This window comes from Mastigoproctus giganteus, chromosome 12 (assembly GCF_048544385.1).
Source record: "Mastigoproctus giganteus isolate SK-2022 chromosome 12, ASM4854438v1, whole genome shotgun sequence".
In the NCBI taxonomy this organism is placed as follows: domain Eukaryota; kingdom Metazoa; phylum Arthropoda; class Arachnida; order Uropygi; family Thelyphonidae; genus Mastigoproctus; species Mastigoproctus giganteus.
Window position 1 is genome coordinate 113,055,746 of NC_143586.1, and position 19,607 is coordinate 113,075,352.

The window sequence follows — 19,607 nt, forward strand, 5'->3', positions numbered from 1 at the left end:
TTCTCAACCAAAGAGGTTGAAAACAACACCTAAAGAGGAGATACCAGCCTTCCTCATCTTGCACTCTCTATCAGATCAGCCTCTGAGCAAATTATCACCTTTTCTAGTGCAGAAATGCATTGAGTCTGCTGCTGGTTCACCTAAATCAGTAAGGCGACTTCAATCAGGTGATCTTCTAATAGAAACAACCCAACCTCAACATTCTGTAAAGCTATTAAAGCTCACAACTTTTGGAGGACACCAAATAAAAGTTACTCCCCATACCACCTTAAACTCCTCAAAGGGAGTAATAACAGAATGGGACTTATTACTTGTACCAGAGGAGGAAATTGTCCAAGAATTACACGATCAAAAAGTCATCCAAGCAAGGAGAATTATGACCCGAAAAGACGGTACACTCGTTCCAACAAGAAGCATAATTCTTACCTTTAGCACTCCTAACTTGCCAACATCTGTGAAAGCAGGCTACCTACATTGCCGTGTCCGACCATACATTCCGAATCCCATCAGGTGCTATAAATGCCAAAAATATGGACACTCCCAGACTGCATGTCGAGGTGAGGCAGTATGTCCCATCTGCGGGTCAAAAGACCATAACCAATCTGATTGTGCCACTACCACTCTGCATTGTCCAAATTGTTAGGGTAACCACCCAGCTTTCTCAAAAACATGTGAATTATGGAAGCAAGAAAAAAAAATTCAAAAATATAAAGTAGCGAACAAAGTGACATACTCAGAGGCAAGAAGACAGATAATCAAAACAGAGACAAAGCAAACATATGCCGCAGCAACTCAATCTTCACAGTCTGTAGGGATCCAAACTGAAGTATCGATTCCTCCAAATATATCAATTGCGAACTGGGCACGTTCGTTGCTTTCTGTTTCAAAACAGTGTCCTACACAAAAAACAAGTGAACAGTCCAATAATACCCCAATCACCATACCAACGGAGGCCTCCTCAACAATAAAACCAAAAGTAATAGAAACCAAAAAACCGCAAACACCCATCACCGGAATGGACATTGATGAACATCACGAATCAGAAGATACAATTTTAGAACTACATGCAAGTGATGAGATGGATGTGACCCGACCTGTTTTTCCTAGGAAAGACAAAGCAAAAATTGATCGATATAAGCAAGCTGCAACTAAAAAACAGAGTCGAAAACAACACAAAAAACCACATAATGGAAAAAATCCTTCAGTGGAATTGCAGAGGATTTCGAAATTCAAAAGATGATTTGCAGGATCTCATCGATCGGTATGAACCAGCTGGCATAGCCTTACAGGAAACTTCTAAATTCACGAGTGTGCCCTTCCGTCAAAAATTATACCACCTTTAGACGAGATAGGAGCATTGACACGCCAGCTCATGGAGGGGTGGCTATCATTGTCAGAAATAACATTCCATCCAAGCATGTATCCATTCAGACTCCTTTTGAAGTAGTGGCAGTGCACATTGAAATTGGTATCACCATTACAATAGCCTCTATATATCTCCCTCCTAATCTTGCTTTCTCCTCAGATGATTTAGAAAAGCTAGTAGATCAGCTGCCATCTCCTTTCTGCTTATTGGGTGACTTTAATGCTCATCATCCTCTATGGGGACCGCCAAAAATTGACAAAAGGGGTAAAATAATAGAATTGCTGCTTGATACTCATAACCTTACTCTGTTAAACACTGGTGAATCCACATATGTCCATTTTACTACAGGATCCATGACTGCAATAGACCTTTCAATCTGCTCTCCCTCCATTTATGCCAGTATGGGGTGGTCAGTTCTCGACAACCCGCAAACAGTGATCACTTACCGATTCTTTGCAATATTCAAACACAAGTAAACTTGTCTCCATTGCAGTGATCCACGTGGAAATTCTATAGGGCAAACTGGCATAAATTTTCCTCCCTAATCCAGTTTGATGATGAGATAGTCCAGTCTCAGCCCATAGATAGTGTCAACGATCATATAACAAATCAGATATTACAAGCTGCAAATTCTGCAATACCAAAATCTTTACCTGGGAAACGCAGACAAAGACATTACTGGTGGAATCAGGAATACACAGATGCTAAACAGACAAAAAATCGAGCTTGGAATCTGTTTAGAAAATTTCCTACAACTGCTAATTTTATTAACTTTAAAAAACTCAAGGCCAATTTCCGCCAAAAAAGAAGAAAAGCAAAGAAAGATGCCTGGATAGGTTTTGCTTCCACCATAAACAAGGATACGGACAGCAGACTTGTCTAGAAGAGAATTCAAGCACTTAACGGTAAATTTGTGCAGTCCCCAGCCTCAATCCTGAAATGGAAAGGGCAAGAATTGTCTGATCCAAAAGAAATAGCAAACGCATTAGCTGAGTCTTTTGCCAGTATACCAGCAGTGTCCACATACAGTCAAACCTTCCAAAAAATTAAGGCATCTGCAGAACAACATAAAATAAATTTTTATACTAAGGCATCTCAACCGTACAATCAGCCATTCACGTTAAAGGAACTTTTTTGAGTCTCTAAACAAAACATCAAGTACTGCTGCCGGCGCGGACGGAGTATGCTATATAATGTTAAAAAAGTTAAATAATAAAGCAATAAGTTCCCTATTGAGATTCTACAATCGAATTTATTAAGAAAATACTTATCCACACTCATGGCGTCACTCAATTGTACTGGCCTTTCCGAAGCCAGGTAAGGATCATACCATACCGAATAATTACAGGCTGATATCGCTGACTAGCTGTTTAGGCAAAGTCTTAGAAAAAATGGTGCACGAGCGGTTAACATGGCTTCTAGAAACAAACAATCTGCTAAACCGAAATCAGTATGGTTTTCGGAAAAACCACTCAACCTTAGATGTGATGATTAAAGCAGAAACAAATATACGCAATGCTTTCATCAAGAGACAACATCTGGTTATGGTCAATCTCGATATTGAGAAAGTGTTTGATACCACTTGGCGATATGGTATCCTTCAGGATCTTCGTTCATTCGGTCTGAGGGGGCAGTTACCACAATTTATACAAAATTTCCTACACTACAGAACTTTTCAGGTCAGATATAGGAACGCTATATCCAAATCATTTGAACAAGAGGAGGGTGTACCGCAGGGTTCCATCCTGAGTGCAACACTATTCACAATAAGAATTACAAATATAACACAATACATACCAAAAACAGTTGAATCATACATGTTTGCCAATGACCTGATTATCTCTTGCCAGTCACAAACCATGATTTCCATTGAAAGGCAACTTCAAATGTCCATAGCCAGAATAGAATTGTGGGCGCAACGGAATAGCTATTTATTAGCAGAAAATAAATTGACTGCAATTCATTTCTGTAAAATACGAAAATTACATCCAGATCCTGAAATATATTTAAAGAACAATCGGATTCCTCTTACCAACAATTTTCGTTTATTGGGTTTATATCCAGACAGTAAACTTAATTTTTCCAATCACGTAGCCTACCTTAGAACGGCCTGTCAAAAGAAATTAAACATCTTAAGAGCTGTGTCATCTAACTCCTGGGGTGCTGATAGACACTCCCTCACACATCTTTATAAAAGTTTTATCCGGTCCCGCTTAGATTACGGGTCACCTGTCTACGACTCTGCAAGAAACAATTCCTTGCTATGTCTAAATACTGTTCAACATAGTGCCCTAAGGATAGCCACAGGTGCCTTCAGGACGTCTCCAGTCCATAGCCTGTATATTGACGCAAATGAACCGCCATTACACCTTAGACGAAAATCCTTACTATGTAGCTATGCTGCAAAAATAAAAAGTATTCCATCTCATCCTTGCTGAGAATACCTGTTTAACCCTCAGTACGAAATGCTATATCATAATAAACCTAATGAAAACTGCCCTGCGGGTATTAGATTGCAAGAACTGATGCTCAGTTGGAATATTAACTTCCAGCATATCCTTGAAGATGTAGCTCCTCCTGAACATCCCTGGTCTCATTACTCACATCTCTGTGATAATTTCTTTCTGAGATGGAGAAAAGGCTCCCTGCCAAACAACAACTTCCAGCAGCTGCATAAAGCCCCCGCCTTAAAAAACGCAGAGAAATTTCACATATATACAGACGGCTCCAAAACAGATTAAGCTGTAGGTGCTGCAGCAATCTCTTCTGCTTTTTCAATAGCTGTGTCTCTTCTTACAGAATGCAGTATCTATACCGCAGAACTGTATGCAATAAAACTAGCTCTAGATAATATAACCAAACAGCAAATCAAAAAAGCTCTTATATACACCGACTCCTTAAGTGCCGTCACTGCCATTCAATCTACTACTTCTTCCCAACATCCCATTCTGAAACAGATACGGTCTCAATTATGCCAATATCAAACATCCAAACAGTTGGTTACCTTCTGCTGGATCCCTGGGCATGTCGGCATCCCAGGTAATGAAAGTGCAGATCGTGCTGCTAAACATCCTACAAATAGATCACTCTATCATCTGAAAGTCCCACACATTGATTATAAATCCACTATTAAAACAGCATGTAGGCTTCAATGGACTAATCTGTAGCAAACACAAGTGAATAATAAACTGTTTCAGATTAAAAAAGAACTCAGTTGTGGAATTCTAGTTTCAGGAAAAGCAGACGTGAAGAAGTGATCTTGGCAAGACTCTGTATTGGACACTCATATACAACTCATTTGTTCTTGCTTATGGGAGAAAACCCACCTCAATGTTCATTCTGTCAGACTCAGCTAACAATCAAACATATTCTAATAGAATGCCCTAATTATTCAAGTAACTGGAAATCCACTTTTTATTCTGCATCCAATCTGCTGGAACCTTTAAATTTACTACACATACTGGGAAATAATGCAAATTTTGAAGCACTGTTTAGATACTTGAAGAGCATAAATGTATATAATGGCCTCTGTCAACAATTATATTAATAACTCAGTCATAAGTTAATAATGAAAAGGCACGATATGGCCCAGGAGGCCCTTGTGCCAAAAAACCCAAAACAACAACAACAACAACAAATGTGTTTTAATTTAAAATCTTTATAAAACATTAATATGAAGAAGTAAACATATAAACAAAAGACTAATTTGGGTGTAATAAAATTAGAAGAATGGTATAGATATTATGGAGAACTACTGAGTGAAAACAGAGAGGAATTTAGGGTTAACGAAGTTGAAACTTCCTGGACAGGAGAAGTAAGGATTAGCTTTGAGGAAGTGGAAATAGAAGGCAAAAATGGAAAGGCACCTGGATCTGGAATGAACATGGAGCTGCTAAATTACAGAGGGGGAAAAATCATCTCTCCGCTCCTGAGACTATTTAACAAAAGATATAAAGGAGAAGAAATGCCATCAGAGATGACACTAGGATGCATCACTTCTGTGTTTAAAAAAGGGGATAGAAGAAATTGCTCAAACTACAAAGGAATCTGTGTTTTAAACCCAATTGCAAAGCTTTTTAGTGGGATACTGAAAACTAAACTAGAGAAAGAAATAAGGATTTTGGAAGAGCAGTATGGGTTTACAGCTGGACGGTCCTGTATTGACCAATTATTCACGGTCAAGCAGATTCTGGAAAAATGCCATGCTACTGGACAAGATATAGGACTAGTGTTTATTGACTTGGAGAAAGCTTATGACAGTGTCCCAAGAAAGATGCTTGGAGTGCCATGGAAAAAATATCAATACAACAACCATTGATTGACATAATTTGGATCTTAGAAAGGCTTTTGATACTGTTGCACATGGAAGACTGCTGCACAAATTGGAGCAGTGTGGCATTGGAGGCAAATTGCTACTATGGATAAGGGGATGGTTGAGTGGCAGAAGACAGAGAGTGGTAATCAATGGACACTGCTCAACGTGGACTAATGTTATTAGTGGAGTTCCTCAAGGTTCAGTGTTGGGTCCGTTGTTGTTTTCGGTGTTTATGAATGATATTGATGATGGGATATCAAGTTTAATGTCCAAGTTTGCAGATGATACAAAGGTTGGCAGGGTCGTTAAGGACACTACTGACGCTATGCTGCTGCAACAGGATCTGGAAAGGTTGAACAGATGGGCTGAGAGGTGGCAAATGAAGTTTAACATTGACAAATGTAAAGTACTACATATGGGAAACAGTAACCCCAGAGCAACGTATCAACTCTGCGGTACTGCACTGACAGTGGTGGAGAATGAAAAGGACCTGGGGGTAATTGTGCAGGGAGATATGAAGTTCTCTGAGCAGTGCAGACGAGCTGCAAGAGTAGCTCATGGTGTCTTGTCAATGATATACAGGAATTTTTCTAGCAGGGATAAGGAGGTGATTATTCCCTTGTATAAGGCAATGGTTAGGCCACATCTTGAGTACTGTATACAGGTCTGGAGGCCTCATTTCAAGAAGGATGTAGAGCTGCTGGAACGGGTACAGAGAAGGGCAACAAGATTAGTAAATGGAACAAAGGGTTGCTCTTACGAAGAAAGGCTTAAGTTTTGCAAATTACAGAGTCTGGAGACTAGGCACCGGCGAGGTGATCTGATAGAGGTGTATAAGGCCTTGAATGGTTTGAGCATGCTCAATGCAATGGGATTCTTCATCTTTCTCAGAATAATCACCTCAGAGGGCATAAATTCAAATTGAGGAAGGACGGATGTCGGATAGATGTGCGGAAATTTGCCTTTGGCCAGCGGGTGGTTGGTTGGTGGAACCGACTTCCATCACTTGTTGTTGAAGTTGATAGCCTAAACAAATTTAAAGCTCAACTGGACAGGTATTTCGAACGAACGGAGGGGTGAAATGGGAGTGGGTTTTTTTTTTTTTTTTTTTTTTTTGGCTGATGCTGAATAAGCTTGCTTTCTTGCATCGTATGCCTCTACTAATGCTAATGCTAATGCTAATGCTAATAATTAGAAAAATATACAAAAATAACACTGGCTGCATTAAAATTGGGTCAGAAATATCAAGGAAATTCAAAACATCAAAAGGCTTGCTACAGGGGTGCTGTTTATCTCCCACATTATTCAAGTTGTACCTGGAAGTGAATCTGGAGGCTTGGTCCCAAAGATGCAGACCAGTGGGATTATGTGTAGCTCAAAACATCTACCTTTCACACCTTTTGTTTGCGGATGACCAGGTATTAATTGTGCAGGATGCTGACTATATGTGCAGAAAGTTATTGAAAAAATATAAAGAATGGGGTTTGACAATAAATTTTAATAAGATGGAATATATGAATTCAACAGAGTACATTTTGAGGGTAAATGGAGCAGAGATAAAGAATGTGTAGCAGTTTAAATATTTAGGAGCTATGTGCAGATGGATGGTTCATCTAAACATGAGATTACAAGGAGAATTAATGAGGGAAGAAAAGTCTTGGGAATGTTGAATCCAATATTATGGAACAATAACATTCTCCCAAAAACCAAACGATTACTATATAATGCAATTTTTCAGAGTATCTTACTATATGGATCTGAGATTTGAACTATAAAGGAAAGGCAAAGGAAGAAATTGCGAGCTGTCGAGATTGATTTTGGGAGAAGATTTAAACTAGAAAGAGTTAGGAATGAAGACATAAGAAAAGTAATGGATGATCAAATAAACATCATCGACAAAATAGAACAAAAAAGATTAGAATGGTATGAACATGTTACCTAAAAAAGCAATGGAATGGACACTACATAGAAGGAAAAGGAGAGGAAAAACTAGAAGCACATGGATGGCGGGAGTGAAGGCAGCTATGGAAAAAAGAAAATTAAAGAACAGAGACTGATGGAGAGAAAGAAAATTAAATTTAAAAAAAAAAAAAAGAAAAAAATAGTTAGGTCGACGATAACCGTTGATACAACAGAGAAATCCAAGATGAAGAAGTACAGTAACCCCCCGCTATTCGGGGGGGGTTACGTTCCTGGGAAATACCGTGAATACTGAAAACGCGAATACTGAGTTATGGCTCCCATAGTTATAAAGAGGTTCCATTCCAAAGTATGAAATATATAAGAAAAACTAGTCTAAAATTTTGTCTATGTATGTATTATATGTACCTTCTTAATATGACTATGTACATAGACAGTACATATTGAAATGCAAGCATATGGCATCGAAGTGAAAATATGAAACAATTAAATATTAAATGTAATATTTATTAGAAATTTCAAATAAATCTTTCAAACCAGCGCCTTTGCTAACTAAAAAACTTATCACGTCAGTGCTATCACCTGTTTCGCTAAAGTGTTGATAAAGGAGTTTTGCCTTTTCACGAATGATGAGTGAACTTAACAGAATTTCATTTTGAGTTCGGTCTTCTATCCACAGATTTAAAGCCTTTTCCATTTTTTCTAATTTAACATCACGAGTTACAGAGCAAATTTTTGAAGCAATTAGCGGTGCGTTTTCACGGACACTACGGCAGATTTTTCCTTCTGATTTCTTGATTGATCGTACCATTGACGTTGATTTTATAATGTTTTGCCACTGAGAAGACACTTTCACCATTAGAAATTTTGTCTGATAACTCAATTTTATTCGCTAATGTCATCACCTTTGATCTTTTCACATTTCTCTTGTTATTTGTAGCCATATTTTTGTACGGGTTAGAAAGAATTTGTCCACAATAAAGTCACTTTCTTTCGTTAAAACACTCGAAAAATTCTGTTTTACACTGAAAACGGTAGATTTATCACTTTTGTACGCATATCAATTTATAAATTGATAAATTTATTCAATTTATAAGCATATAAATTAAAAACAAACGATGAAACTTTCCATGATAAGTGCATAACGCATACTGAACAAGGATTAGCAAAAAACATCCACGCCCGCAATTTTGTCACCCCCCCCCACCCACTGAGCACTGTTTTGACTGGGAAAAATAATTTTAGCCACGCTCATGTTTTTTTATGGCGGAAAATGTTCACGGCGCTTTAAAATTCATATTTTTTTAGGTTTCGATTATATTAAATAATCGACCGCGAATACGCGAAACCGCAAATAGAGATACCGCGAATAGCGGGGGTTTACTGTACTGAAAAAAAAAAAAAGAGAGAGATAATTTGTCTCAGCCCTTCTTGCCTAATAAATGGTTTGATATCCAAACCATGTATTTGGCAATCAGTGAAATCAATGTTCAAAAAAAATTAATTTTATTTACCGATAAATGTTTTGTTAATATTCTTTGATATAATCTGCTTCTGCAACCACATGCTTTCTTTGTAAATGCTTTTAGATGATTCATCATGTTTGATTGAATTTCTGAATCAACTCATATTGTTTTTCTTTTGTCTTGTTTTAATTTTGGAAACAGCCAAATGGTTCCAGATCAGAAGAATAAGGTGGGTGAGGTATATCAGGAATGGTTTTTTCAGCCAATAAATTGCCAAGTGGCATATGACACTGTGCATAGTGGTAGGCTTCATTAACAGTGACCTTGTGGAATGAATTCTAATAACACCATTACTTATTCCCTGTCAGAGACTTGGCAATTTGGAATCTCCTCTCTTTGATCTTCTCTGGCTTAAAATCTCTCTGCCTCATTGTGTAAAATTCGTCTGTTGTCTCTACCGTTCTCCCAACTCCACTAATCACTTGGAGCTCTTTGACTTCCTCTCTTTGCAACTTGACTTTCTCCAGTCCAACTTTCCTAACAGTGAGGTAATTTTCCTTGGTGATTTTAATGTTCACAACTCCAGCTGGCATCCGTTTTCTAGTCACACCGACCCAGCAGGTCGAGATGCTGAGGCTTTTGCAATTACTAATGACCTAGCACACATTGTTCATTTACCTACAAGAATACCAGACAATCCTAATCATACAGCCAATACGCTTGATCTTTTTCTCACAAACAACCCTTCTAAGTACAAGGTTGAAGTGAGAGGTCCTTTAGGCACTTCAGATCACAACTTGGTGATTGTCTCTTCTCCAATGGAACCTTTATCTCATGGCTATTCCCAACCTCATATTGTTTGGCATTACAAGAATGCAAAATGGGATGACCTGCGAGACTTCTTTTCTTCTTTTCCTTGGTCTGATTACTGTTTCAAAACTTCTGATGTCAACGTTTGCTCAGATCGTGTCAGTGAAATTATTCTTGCAGGAATGGAATCCTTTATCCCACACTCCACTTTAAAATCTCGTCCTTTATCTAAACCTTGGTTTTCCAATAAATGTGCTAAGGCTGTCCAAGAGAAGAACGTTGCATATCGTAATTGGCTTGTTTCCAATTCTTCAGTTTCATTTTCTGCCTACACCAAAGTTTGCAACAATTGTAAAGCAGTTATTAATCAGTCCAAACTAGAGTTTGAACAGGCTAAGAGTAGAAAACTTGCTTCTTGCCCTAATGGTAGCCGAGCATTCTGGTCTCTTGCCAAAGCTATTGGCCGCAACTTTTGCCCATCTCTGCTCCCACCTCTATCCAAACCAGATGGTTCTGTTGTCACTTCAGCCAAGGATAAAGCTGACCTGCTAGCATCCCATTTTTCTTCGAACTCATGTATTAATGATCTTGGTAAAACACTTCCCACCATTCCTAACACGCTCCATTCAATGCCTCCTGTGGTCTTCCGTCAAAAGGATATCAGAAGGATTTTGATGAATCTTGATGGTAAGAAAGCTCCAGGTCCTGATGGTATTTCTCCACTTGTTCTCAAAACCTGTGCTCCTGAACTTACTCCTATTCTTTGCCGCCTTTTTTCACTTTCTTATTCCAAAGGTGTTTTTCCTTCTGCTTGGAAATTTGCTCATATCCAGCCAGTTCCTAAAAAGGGTGACAAATCCCTCCCATCCAATTATCGTCCCATTGCAATTACTTCTACTCTTTCTAAAGTAATGGAGAAATCAATTAACCGCCAACTCTTAAACTACCTAGAAACCTTCCGTCTGATCAACGATCGCCAGTATGGATTCCGTCAGTGTCGATCCACTGGTGATATTCTGGCTTATGTTACCCATTTATGGACTAATTCAATGGAAAGGTTCGGTGAAACACAAGTAGTTGCTCTTGACATCCCAAAGGCTTTTGATCGTGTTTGGCATAAAGGTCTTCTAAACAAGCTTCCATCTTATGGTTTGCCAACTATTTTTAGTAATTGGTTATCCAGTTTTCTCTCTGATCGCTCACTGAGGGTGATGGTAGATGGCTCTCTGTCTTCTAACTTCTCCACTAATGCCGGTGTCCCCCAAGGTTCAGTTCTTTCCCCCACTCTTTTCCTCTTGTATATCAATGACCTTCTTCCATTGACTGGAAATCCTATCCATAGTTTTGCCGATGATAGCACATTGCATTCAACTTTCCATTTTCAGAAACCTTGTCCAGCTCAATCAGCTTCAAGTTCTCGAAAATCTGCTACCAATTCCTTAAATGCCGATCTTCAGGTAATTCTCCAGTGGGGCAAAGACAACTTAGTTGATTTCAACCCTTCTAAAACTCAATCTTGTCTTATATCTCGCAAAAAGGATTCTTCTGCTCCTATGCTTATCTTTAGTGACACTCCGATTTCTAGGCAAAATGATATATCTCTTTTGGGGATTACCCTGACTTCTAATCTCTCTTGGCACAAGCACATTACAAATATTGCTACCTCTGCATCTAAAAAACTTGGTTTTTCTCTTTCGCTCTCGGTGTTACTTTTCTCCCAAACAGCTGCTCACTCTGTATAAATCGCAAATCCGCCCTGCCATGGAATATTGTTCCCACATCTGGGGGTGGTGCCCCCAAAACGTCTCTCAGGCTTCTTGATTCCATTCAGAAGAGGGCAGTTAGGTTAATTAATGATTCATCTCTAACAGAGTCTCTCCACTCACTTTCTCATAGACGCATTGTTTCTGCTGCATGCCTCTTCTACAGATACTTCCATGGGCACTGTTCTTCTGAATTGGCATCTATAATTCCCGCTCTCTCTTTCAAAACAGTCCGAATATGTGCCGCCACCAGCCAACATCCATTTACTGTCCAACTTCAAACCCACAGAACCAACTTTTCATCTTCCTCATTTATTCATTCAACTGCCGTTTTCTGGAACAACCTTCCTTCATACGTATTTCCTGAAAATTACAATCTACAGAAGTTCAAGTCCAATGTCAACAAACATCTTCTTTCGTCTTCTCAACCTCCAACCCAAGCACGGTACTAAGTACTATAGGTTATAATACCTCTCGTGTTTGGGGTTCTCATAAAAAAAAAAAAAAACTTCATCGTCAAAAAAATGCAATCTGGATGACCCGTACATAATTTTGACTGCTGTGCCTCTTTTGGCTGTAACGACGTTTTCCATTGGAAAAGTTGAACCTTGATCTCTAGATCATATCCATACACCCAAGACTTGCCACCTGTTATAATTTTGTTAAAAATGCAGAATCCAACACAGTTGGCTCAAACAACAATGAGGAATTGTTGCTGTCTTAGATTTTGAGTGAGAATGCATGGAACAAACCGTGCTCACTTGCCTCAGGGTACAGATTCCTCAGTCAAAATAGCCTAAACCAGGGCAGATTTTCATTTAGTTTAGTTCTGACTGTTGATGCTTCCTGATCATTTTCTTGAAGGATATGTCAATCTGAACAAATGATATTGCAAACTTCACTGATTTTGGTCATTTTTGGATGTTCGTGGACCACTGCTACTTTCTTCATCTTCAAGTAAAAAAATTTCCCTCATAAAACCTTTAAAACCACCTAAACGTTTTTTTTTTTTTTCCATCATAGCATCATCTGCAAATCATAACCAGCATTTCATGTATCTCCATGGCTGACTTTGCAAGTTTACCCCAAATTTTAATGTTCTCACATTGTTCAAATTTCAGCATTTTCAGAACGTACATGTGACAAGTGAGAAAAGAAGTATGCACTCAGAGCAGCTTTCTATCAGACTGACATATAAAACAAGTTAAAACTTGTTGCATGCTCAAAAGGTGTCACTCTGAGCCCTGCTCCCACTCTTCTACTGCTTTGCATTCGGGAATCATAAGGGGAAAAAAAAAGAGAGTTTTTTATTTAAAAAAATGACATTTTCATTCACATCTGGTGAATGATCTTTTTTTAAAAAAAAAAAGATTATTCACCAAATTTTTTGATCAGGGAATATATTAAAGTTTGTTACTTACCAGTATTTTAAAATAAAGTAAACATGATAATATTAAATTACAAATTTAATATTATCATGTTATATTATCATGTAGGTATATAACCCAGTTTTCGGAATAATATCTTATACATATATATTTATGTATATTTCTTTTATTTTTTTTTTATTTAAAAAAGTCATGTCCACCAAAACCAGTATTTTTCAAAAGAAAAGAGGTATGCATTAATGAAATAACTTTTTGTTTTATTTATTTAGTATTATTATTATTTTATTTATTTATATTTTTTTTTAAAGCACTGGCAAGAAAGCAAATTCACGAGGAGGTTACACGGTAATTGTTTGTCATATGGTACCGTTTAAAACTGGGTGTTGCTTAATTTAAAAGGGGGTTGTAAAGCCACCAAAGATGAACTCACGTCTGGATATCTCATGCTATCAACCACAAAAAAAAATAATGCTACTTATGACTTTATTTTTACATCAGAGTAGAACACATAAATAACAAAAATACTAAATATATCCTGTGAATGAATCCATCTATTGCCCACAAAGAATTGAGTGCAAAAAAAAAAAAAAAAAAAATTACACGAAATGGGTGCTAAAATATCTAAAGACCAGGAAAGGGTGAATTGTTCAAGGACATAACAATTACTTATAATTCAAACATGTTATCAGCCAGCTGGTAACCATGGATTGAGTGTGCTCTGATCCAGAGACACCAAGCACTAGTCCATCGAGTTGCATTATTGAAAGATTTTCTCACTACAAGAAATAGCAGTAAATGCCATCAACTGCAAAGGTGATGATATCCATATATTTTTTTTTTTACTTTGGTACCAAAACTTCACGAGCAAATAAAGGTCAAATGTCATGTGGAAAGGCATGTCACAAGGCTTTGGTAACCTTGGAGACAGTTACACCCACCTTGTTCTCCAGATTTGACCTTTTTGGATTACTGCCTGTTTCATTCACTAAAAAAGCATTTTAAAGGGCAACAGTTTGGACAAATAATGCTGTTATTCATGCGGTCAAGGAGAAGTTAGAGGATCAAAATAGGTCTATGTAAACAGTCTAGAAAAGATGAGGAAACATTGCATCTAGTATGTAGATGTAACCACAGAGGTGACTATGCTGAATACAAGTTCATTCATTTCCAGATTGCTTCATTTGTTTCTGTTATAAGGCTAGAAACCTTTTAGCATGTTTTATGGGTTCCTAATAACTAAAGAAAAATTTTCTAGTTTGGGCTGTGTAACTTTTCGCTCACCATGTATAGTGGCAAATAATGCAAGAAAGCAAGCTTATACAGCATAGCAAAAAAAAAAAAAAAAAACCACACTTCCCGTTTCAACTATTCATTCCCTCCAACAGCTTGCCCAGTTCTTCTTTGAATTTATTTAAGCTATCAACTGCTCTACATGGACTAATGTTATTAGTGGAATCCCCCCAGGTTTCAGTGCTGTTCCCATTGTTGTTTTGTGTATTCATCAGTGATATGGATGAAGGTATATATCAGGCTTAATGTCCAAGTTTGCAGATGATACAAAGGTTGGTAAGGTTGTTAATGACAGTAAAGACAGTATGCTACTTCAACAGGATCTTGAGAAGTGGCAACTGAAGTTTAACATTGACAAATGCAAAGTACTGCATATGGGTAGCAGTAATCCAAGAGAAAAGTATGAACTGTGTGGTACTACACTCAGGGAGGTGGAGAATGAAAAAGACCTTGGGGGTAATTGTGCAGTCAGATATGAAGTTCTCTGAGCTGCCAGAACAGGTCATGGAGTTTTGTCAATGATATATAGGAGTTTTGCTAGCAGAGACAAGGAGGTGATTATCCCTTTGTATATGGTAATGGTCAGGCCACACCTTGAGTACTGCATACAGGTCTGGAGGCCTCATTTTAGGAAGGAAGGATGTAGAGTTGCTAGAACGAGGACAGAGAAGGGCAACAAGATTGGTGAGAGGAACAATAGAGTGCTCTTATGAAGAAAGACTTAAGTTTTGCAAGTTGCAGCATCTGTAGACTAGGCACCTTCGAGGTGATCTGATTGAGGTGTATAAGGCCTTGAATGGTTTGAACAAGCTCATTGTTGATGGGATACTTCTGCTTGTTCAGATTAAGAACCTGAGATTGTATAAATTCAAATTCAGGAAAGACAGTTTTTTAAACAGATGTGTGGAAATTTGCCTTTAGCCAGAGGGTAGTTGATTGCTGGAACAAACTTCCATCTGTTGTTGTGGAAGTTGATAGCTTAAATAAATTTAAGGCTGACAAACATTTGGAGTGACCAGATGGGTGAAATGGGGGGGGTTGTTTTTTGGTTGATGATGTATAAGCTGATTTTCTTGCATCATATGCCTCAACTAATGCTAAAATGCTAATACACGTACTAACTTCCACACAACAGATGGAAGTTTATTCCAGCAATCAACCACCTACTGGCTAAAGTCAAACTTCTGCACATCTATTCTGCAACTGTCCTTCCTCAGTTTGAATTTGTGTCCCCTTATGTGTGTGGTCTGAGTAAAAGAATACACACAGACACCAAATTTATGCTGAAAATTTTGGGAACTAATATGTACAGTGAGATAAAAATGCTTAATAACATTATTTTTTTCACTATATAAATGTATTTAATTAAAAAAAAAAAAGCCTGTATTAAATTTCTGACAATTACTTTTTATTTATCAGGGACAGTGTTTAATTAATGTAGCTGGAGATGCTGTATTTATCCAGTATCATAACAGTCAAGTACTTGAAGCTGAACCAATATAGAGAATGCATTTTAAAGTACTGAAGAAAAAGTGATTTCATCACCTAAGTTATTGCAATATTTGTTTCATACTTAAAGTCTGACCATAAAAGATCATTTTGTAGTGGTAGGTGATGCTTTGAGACAAATAATACAGTATTTTTCATTGAAGAAGTGCAACTTATTTTGATCTCTTTTATCTATAAGTAATGGATATATTTTTATCAACTTCTGCCTATAACAAAATAAAAATTTTAATGTACATTTTTATACTGAACTGCATTGATTAATTTTAAAAAAATATTTCAGAAAACACTAACAAAAAGACAAAAATGCTTGCTGAAGTTATCTTATCTGGTCTGCTATATTTGAAGAGTGTGAAATTCATGAGATAACTTAAAATGAAAACCACCACCAGAAGATTCAAAGCCAACTTAAATAACAACTAATAAAATTAAATGCAAAAAAAAAATTGAACTTGCCAAAACTTGTATAAAGAAACATTTGTCTGCTGGAGGCTGCTTCTAAACAGCAGCTCCAAAGTCTTGTGAGAGAAGCAATGGACACAGAACCTGCAATAAATCTTGAACTGTGACATAGTGCTTGGATGAGAGGGTGTGACCCTATGCTCTGGTAATCCAAATCACAAAATGCATATCAGGTTGAGACCTGAAGAACTGAACTTTTAAATAAATTACCTAAATACCCTCGACCATTGATCCCTATTTAAATTACTAAATACAGAAGTGTTTCAACAGAAATGTTTAAATTATTTTGTGAGAAAATTTTTTTTTTTTTCTTTCGAAACAAAAAATATAAATCTCTACTGCTAGCTACTTTAAGAAATATTCAAAAAGTGCAAATTGAATGTCAATCTGGAGAGAAGTAATGACATAAAATTGCTTGGAGAATTACTGATCAATGCTATGTGGATTAACTATTTATTTGAAAAAAATGGGGGAGGCATATTAAACCCTCCGATGAACTTGTATAAGAATTTGTTTTATAAATTTTCCCCTTGAATGCACTAATTAGCAGAGCAGACAAGGTATTCTCAGCAGCATTGTGTGTTCTTTTGCTGGTGCTTTACAAAATATTCTTTCAAAATTAATAAATGCAGTACAGTGTAAAAGACATGCTTTTTTATTTCTTGCATTTATCTCCCTTTGTCTCTATATTTTATAAAAAATTTAAATAAGGTTGATCTGTAAAAAATAATTTAAAAATCATGTGTTGTCACTGAAAGCTGCAGTAAACAAGATAGGCATGGTACAATAAAATAAAATAAATTTAGTTATATCTTGCTTATAATTCCATCATGTTTCATTTCTCTATTACAGAAACCTTAAAGATTGTTATATTTCATAGTTGCTTGTTCGTGTGCCTCTTTTATTTTAAAAATGTTTCATACTATGTTTTTACTGTATTTTACTCTTAAGTATATAAATAAAGAGTATTTACTCCAAAATTAGATTATTAACTCAAAAGGCAGATTATGAGAAGTATCTGGCAAAGGATACATAGAAAAGCAGCAAAGACTTCTGTGCTTATATTAACAGTAGAAGGAAAAGGTTGCATCACATTAGGCCACTTGATGTAAATTGATTAAACTGTTGTTGAACCTGCTCAGGTTGCTGACAAATCGAATATGTATTTTGCATCTATATTCACAAATGAGGAATTCTTTAGAGGAGGGGGATGCCAGATATTTATCAGACTCTAATGGGGATTTAAATGACTTTGTGATAACTGAAAGAAAAGTGGAAAAGAAATTGTTGAAGCTGAACATGAAAAAAGACTTCAGATGCTCCAACTTTGTCATCCTTCTTGATCAAATGGATCTCATTCAAAATTTCAATTGTCCCCTTAGAAATCTTTGTTGGAATTTGCAAAGCTTGAAAGAAAGAGGTTTTCTCTGGGCCTAGTCCAGTATTCTGTGGCTGCAGAATCACATCACACGGGGCAATGGCACCAGCTCTTGCAGGAGCTTTCACCTTGTTATCCATAATTTTATCTCTGATCTCTACAAGATCTTCTTTTGTGAAGACAAATCGTACATTCCCTCTAATGTGGGGTAATAGCTTTTCTAGGGCTGGATCCAGATATCCCCTAATAGCTTTACGTATCATGGTGTTTTTGCCCATAAGCAATATGGCATATTTCCTTAGGGAAAGCCGTATCTGCTGCATCTGACAGGGATCCTACATTGTCCACACCAACTCATTTTTTCCAAGTGGTGACGTTTGTAAGGAAGTCCTTAAACTCAATATAAGAGAAATCCTTGAACCACAAGATGGGCAGGGAGGACCGTTCTACCTGGAAAAGCAAATATTTTATGAAGCTAATCCAACTTTTGGATGAGTATCCAAAATGCTTCATTGTTGGTGTGGACAATGTAGGATCCCGTCAGATGCAGCAGATACGGCTTTCCCTAAGGAAATATGCCATATTGCTTATGGGCAAAAACACCATGATACGTAAAGCTGTTAGGGGACATCTGGAATACAATCCAGCCCTAGAAAAGCTATTACCCCACATTAGAGGGAATGTAGGATTTGTCTTCACAAAAGAAGATCTTGTAGAGATCAGAGATAAAATTATGGATAACAAGGTGAAAGCTCCTGCAAGAGCTGGTGCCATTGCCCCGTGTGATGTGATTCTGCAGCCACAGAATACTGGACTAGGCCCAGAGAAAATCTCTTTCTTTCAAGCTTTGCAAATTCCAACAAAGATTTCTAAGGGGACAATTGAAATTTTGAATGTGATCCACTTGATCAAGAAGGATGACAAAGTTGGAGCATCTGAAGCAACTCTATTGAATATGCTGAATGTATCGCCATTTACCTATGGCCTTAAAATGCAACAAGTTTATGAAAAAATACACCTGGGGTGGATGGAATCTATCCAATCATATTAAGGGTATCTACCCCACGTGTTGGACAAGTTTTGCAACTTCCATGAACGCTAAGTTTTTAATTATATTTAGCCGTTTTATTGACTTAATTGTTAAATTAAATTATTTTCTATGAGTAGCTTGTAGACCTAGTCAAGCTCCGTCGTTTATTTTGAATTTAGATAGCATGATTTTGAAAGTAAATAATACCAAATGTCTGTAGATTTACCATTCGTAACTTGTCACCATCGTTCTGCAATACAACATATACACTGAACTAGATAGCGTAAGGTTTAACTGAAAACTAGATAGCGAATATAGTAGTATCAATTAATCAGTAAAATTTACTAATCTTATTAAATTTCATTATCAATTAAATTGTACTTTTTTAACTAAATAAATATAACGACCTAGTTTTTACAAACTTTAAATAATATAAATTAATATATGTAACTTGACAGGAGATAAGAAAGTCATATAACGTAGCTCAGAGATAATATTCGATGCTGAAATACATACAGTACACTGTGCTGCCACTTTATTAGGTACGTGTTGAGCCTCCTTTAGCCTTCAAAACAACCTGAATTCATCTAGGCATAAATTGGACAAGATGCTGAAAACGTTGTGCAGGAATGGAGTACCATGCAGATATGAGGTTTTTTTTTTTTTTTTTTGTTAGTTGTTGGTGCATCGGCTTCTGTGGCCATATGCACCTCCCAAAGTTTTTGCATTTTACTCTGATCCAAGCCCGAGGCAGGATTCGAACCCGCGACCTTTGGGTTGCCAGGCAGGCAATTTACCCACCTGGCTAGCCCAGACATGAGTGTGTCATGCAATTCCTTGAGATTCAACGTAGGTGTACGCCTGCAGCGAACAGCCCTTTCCAGCTCATCCCAAAGATGTTCAAATGATTCGG

At 37.2% G+C, this 19,607-nt stretch overlaps 1 protein-coding gene and 2 pseudogenes across 4 annotated transcripts in view; 2 read left to right on the top strand and 1 right to left on the bottom strand.

Annotated features, from left to right (window-relative positions):
• The window catches only part of LOC150077345 (C2 domain-containing protein 5), a 992,151-nt gene extending 976,112 nt beyond the window's left edge, over window positions 1-16,039 (top strand). For all 4 annotated transcript variants that reach the window (XM_090386765.1, XM_090386767.1, XM_090386764.1 and 1 more), the window contains one exon: window positions 15,738-16,039. In XM_090386765.1, the coding sequence (XP_090242891.1) occupies window positions 15,738-15,821 (84 nt within the window). In that variant the 3' untranslated portion in view covers window positions 15,822-16,039. The remainder of the gene's footprint in view (window positions 1-15,737) is intronic.
• LOC150077346 (large ribosomal subunit protein uL10 pseudogene) lies at window positions 15,995-17,927 on the bottom strand (annotated as a pseudogene).
• Window positions 17,928-18,023: 96 nt separating this feature from the next.
• LOC150077347 (large ribosomal subunit protein uL10 pseudogene) lies at window positions 18,024-18,715 on the top strand (annotated as a pseudogene).
• The last annotated feature ends 892 nt before the right edge of the window (window positions 18,716-19,607 follow it).